The sequence below is a fragment of the Mastomys coucha genome, unplaced genomic scaffold, assembly GCF_008632895.1.
Source record: "Mastomys coucha isolate ucsf_1 unplaced genomic scaffold, UCSF_Mcou_1 pScaffold4, whole genome shotgun sequence".
NCBI classification, from domain to species: Eukaryota; Metazoa; Chordata; class Mammalia; order Rodentia; family Muridae; genus Mastomys; species Mastomys coucha.
In genome coordinates this window covers 4370833-4375711 of record NW_022196910.1, presented here as the reverse complement: position 1 = coordinate 4375711, position 4879 = coordinate 4370833, and the positions used below count along the sequence as shown (strand labels likewise).

Here is a 4879-nt window from a genome sequence, read left to right as displayed (position 1 = left end):
CCCGTGCCCACCTGGCCAGAATCCCGTGTCCCGCAGAACAGGGACCCCGCGAGAAATCCCGGTCCGTGACACATAACTTCTGTGAGTTTCACTGTGTCTCTGTTTAGTTTCTGTTTCCATGATCTATCCATTGCTGAGAGTGGGGTGTTGAAGTCTCCCACTATTATTGTGTGGAGTGCGATGTGTGCTTTGAGGTTTAGTAAAGTTTCTTTGAATGTGGGTGCCCTTGCATTTGGATCATAGATGTTCAGAATTGAGAGTTCATCTTGGTAGATTTTTCCTTTGACCAGTATGAAGTGTCCTTCCTTATCTTTTTTGATAACTTTTGGTCAAAAGTTGATTTTATTTGATATTGGTATGGCTACTCCAGCTTGTTTCTTGGGACCATTTGCTTGGAAAATTGTTTTCCAGCCCCTTATTCTGAGGTAGTGTCTGTCTTTGAGGTGAGTTTCCTGTATGCAGCAAAATGCTGGGTCCTGTTATGTATCTAGTCTATCAGTTAATGTCTTTTTACTGGAGAATTGAGTCCATTGATGTTAAGAGATATTAAGGAATAGTTATTGTTGTTTCCTGTTATTTTTGTTGTTAGAGGTGGAATTATGTTTGTGTGGCTATCTTCTTTTGGGTTTGTTGAAAGAAGATTACTTTCTTGCTTTTTTCTAGGGTGTGGTTTCCCTCCTTGTGTTGGCGTTTTCCATCTATTATCTTTTGTAGGGCTAGATCTGTGGAAAGATATTGTGCATACTTGGTTTTGTCATGGAATATTTTGTTTTCTCCATCTATGGTAATTGAGAGTTTGGCTGGATATAGTAGCCTGGGCTGGCATTTGTATTCTTTTAGGGTCTGTATGACATCATCTTTCTTACTGTCTTAGCTGAAGAATCAAAAAAGGAAAACTAATTAAGGTAGAGATCTATGTAGAAAAGGCAGTGGAACGGTTATAAGACCAGAGGTGGTAGATGAGTTCAAGAAAACAGTGTTGTCCAGATATAACAGGGCTGGTGCACATAAGAACACAGAGAGATTGTGACAGCACACATAAGACCTGCATAAGTTCAATAAAGTTAGATAAAAATCCCAGCACAGGGAAGGTGAAGTGGTCATGAAGTCCCACTCCTAGCCAAGATGCTGTTTGCAATTAATAGTTGCTGGGAGAGGGAAAATTGTTTTTCCTTAATGGAGTGACATAGGGAATATCAACCACACTCCAAAGGGGGCCCCATAGATGGGAGTCATTGGCCAATGCAAAGCAGGCTCCAAAGTTTGTTGTTGTTTGTTTGTTTGATGAGATGATGATGATGATGATGATGATGATGATGATGTGTGTGTGTGTGTGAGAGAGAGAGAGATAGAGAGAGAGAGAGAGAGAGAGAGAGAGTTGGAAGACATGTGCTTTTGAGGGAGGAGGTTGATTTTTTTTTTCATTTTATTATTTTGTGTGTGTGCAGGTGTATTTTGCCTGCATGTTTGGTCTGTGCACCAATTGCAGGCGTGGTGCCCTTGGAGGCAAAAAGAGGCATCAGGCATCAGATGCCCTGGAATTAACAGTTACAGACAATTGTGGACCATCATGAGGTTCTGCAAAGCCAACCCGGGTACTCCAGAAGAACTTCAAGATAGTCATCTCCGAGCCCCAAACCTTTAATAGTTAGTTTCCCATCTGGGACCATCAAAATGTCTTGTGTGGTGGTACTGAAACATGAGCTACAAATAAATGTATCAAAAAGGGAAGATAAAAGTAGAAAGTTTATTAAATACACTGTTTGACAGCCACAGCCAATCTGATGAATACAGCTCACATAAAATGACTGAGAGGTGGCAGGGATCTCATCTTATGGGTAACTGTGGAGGGCCACATCTGAGATGCCAGAAAGACTTCTTAATATTTTATCAAGCAGGAAGCTTTTCGTGCCCACTTGTCTCTCTTGAGACTGCCCATTTGGGCCAGCTGCCATAGGACGTTTGGATTAATATAGCACAAGCCAAGGGGTCAGGCTCCAAGCACAGAGGAGCCCCTTGTTAAAGTGGAAGAATTTCTCACTTTCTTTTTGGAATTTTTTTCCCTACAAATCTCAGTTTCTCTGTCTTGAGTAATTGCATTCCTTTAGTCATATTTATTGTTTGAAATAAATTTCTAAGGAAGCCTTGAGTATCTGCCTCATTCCCCATTTCTGAAATGTGATAGTATCATGTCCTCCCTCTTACCCCAGGGATTTCTGGCCTGCCTTAGGCAGTCTTCTTCTCTCAGGACATGGGTGGTTGCCAGAAACAATCTGAAATTCTCTAAGGTCAGCAGTAACGGCAGTTTGAGGGAAAAGCGGCAGGAATTGCCCACTAAGTGAGTATGTGCAAAGCCAGGACAATCCGTGCTTTAAATGCATCTGAGGAAAAACCTTGGTGGGGCCAGGTGTTCTCCAGAGTAGGCATCAGGGCCAACTGTGAAGTCTTAAGCATGACTTTCACCTGAGAGGAAGGAGATGCTTCTACTGTCACTCAGGATTCAGGAGGCAGGCCCCACGGATTTTTGGCCAATCAGGGAGAACGTTTGGTGTCTGTGTCAACTGTCCAATGAGGAGTTTCGGTCTTCGGTGACGTCGACTGCACAACATTTGGGTTGCCATTGTGTGTCCCCGCCATATTGTTGTCCTGTGTCTTTGACTGAGGTCCTCAGATCTCTTTCCTCGGTATCTGTGTCCCCTCTATTGACTGCAGGAGTCGCAGGAGGTCAACTGGATACCCGGTGACTGGAAATGGTGCGTGCGCAGGCTGTAGGGAGGAGGCTACTACTGTAAGCGGAGGCGGCAGTGGGGAGGCGGCCTTCCAGGGCTGCTGTGTGTCTCATCTGGCTCCCCTGGGCTGCGCTGCATCCCTCTGGATGGAGCCGGATCAGCAGGTAGAGCTATGGTCCTGTCCTTTGCTGAGAGCTCAGTGCTGTGGGGTCTCGGGTCAGCTGGGCGCTTGCAGCCCGCGTCTCTGCATTCTGGGAGGTATAGGCGGAGAGTCCTGGGGAACCGTGGGTTTGGGCTCAATGTAAGGGGGTTTGGGGGAAAGGTGAGATGATCCTGGGTTCTATGCACGTTGTCAAAAAAAAAAAAAAAAAAAAAAAAAAAAAAGAGAAAGAAAGAAAGAAAAAAAAGAAAAAAGAAAAGTAGGATACGTTTAAGTCTACATATTGTTCCAATTTACTTAATAGCCAGTCATTTCACAGCCTTTATCGGCTAGGACTTGATGAATACACCTGGTTATCCTTGCGAGCTGGCCATTAGCAACCACGATTCATTTATCCCTATTTTAACTATTAATATCAACAGGCAGGTCACATACATGACCATTTCACACAATGGTATACAAAGTGCAGGTTACTGAATGGCAAGGAAATGTCTAGAGAGGCTGGAAAATACGGAGGTTCTCAAGTTGGAGGCAGAGAACTGGTAAGACTTCTCAGTGGGGGTGTAGAATGTCCAGGGCACGTTCCCACCACAGGCTGTGGTTAGAGGCCTGTTTGAAGTGAGCTGAGGTCCGAGTGCTGGAGCTGGAGTCCTTGGGTAGAGACGGGGTGTTTCTTGTGAGAAGTTTTCTGGATTTTGACAATTGATTGTACAACCGGCTTGTTGCAGTTTTATAGTCTCAGGCAGGGGCTTACATCTGGTTAGGCTGATGAGGTAGTTTTATGTGTACGTATATAGGATTTGGTATACTGTCAGGAGTCACTATTGAGGCAGATTATTTTATATATATATATATATTATATATATATATTATATATATATTGGTTTTTCCAGACAGGGTTTCTTTGTGTAGCCCTGGCTGTCCACTCTGTAGACCAGGCTGGCCTCGAACTCAGAAATCCGCCTGCCTCTGCCTCCCGAGTGCTAGGATTAAAGGCGTGCGCCACCACCACCTGGCGAGACAGATTATTAATTTGTGCCTTTATTTGTTCTTTGTTGACATTGATACTGAGAATAAACCAGTGCAGAGTTTTTGCTTAACAGAACAGAGTCATGTAGACTTGGCACAGCCAGAAAGCCGATAGTCCCCAAAGCACACAGAGTGACCCAGAGCAGCCCTACCCAGTTTTCTGTCTCTCACATTTCAGTGGCATCTGCTTTTCCTAGGAGTTTCCTATGGACTTCATTCTGGGGAAGCTTCCTCTGAATTCCATGTCTCGCTTTCCTAGCCTAAGGATCTGATAACTCTCAATACATGCCTGGCTTTCCAAACCCTTCTGACATTGCCAGACTTACTGGAGAGGAAAATTCACATGCATGGCTTGCTCACCCTATCATAAGTATTACCGGCCCTGGATGGTTTCTAAACATTGTTTTAACATAAAGAATCTTCATAGAGGGGAGACATGACTGTATACTAATGGGGTATTGCAATAGAATAAAGCCCCACCTGGTCGGTTCAGATGCTTTCCTATAGATGGCCAAAGAGGGCTTCTCTTGAACGAAGTTAAAAACTGGTGAATAAGGAAGCGAAGGCTGGTTGATTGACGTGAGTTCTAGGCCAGCCTGGTCACAAAGCGATTTTCAGGCCAGCCAGAACTTCATAGTAAGACTCTGACTCAAAATAAATACATGACATCGACCATACATAACCACCACAACTTTTAAAGCATTCCATTATTTACTGTGCGTGGGGGTGGTCTGTGTGTCGTGGAATGTGTATGTAAGTTAGAGGACCACTCTCTGGAGGTCATTCTCTCCTCACATCATGTAGGTTCTAAGGAACTAGGTCCTGTACTCAAACTCGTTACCCAGTGAAGCATCTCACTGGCTCATAGCCAGAGTTTTAACTTTTTTTTTTTTAAAAACTTTTATTGCATTATGATGAGAAAAGTTACATGATTTCAATTTACCTGAATTTGTTAACATTT

General features: G+C 43.8%; 1 protein-coding gene across 4 annotated transcripts in view; it reads left to right on the top strand.

Annotated features, from left to right (window-relative positions):
* The first annotated feature begins 2598 nt into the window (after positions 1-2598).
* The window catches only part of LOC116075666 (zinc finger protein 878-like), a 14017-nt gene continuing 11736 nt past the window's right edge, over positions 2599-4879 (top strand). For 3 of the 4 annotated variants that reach the window (XM_031348881.1, XM_031348880.1, XM_031348883.1), the window contains exon 1: positions 2599-2893. In XM_031348881.1, the coding sequence (XP_031204741.1) occupies positions 2876-2893 (18 nt within the window). In that variant the 5' untranslated portion in view covers positions 2599-2875. The remainder of the gene's footprint in view (positions 2894-4879) is intronic. The other variant, XM_031348882.1, reaches the window with a different exon arrangement.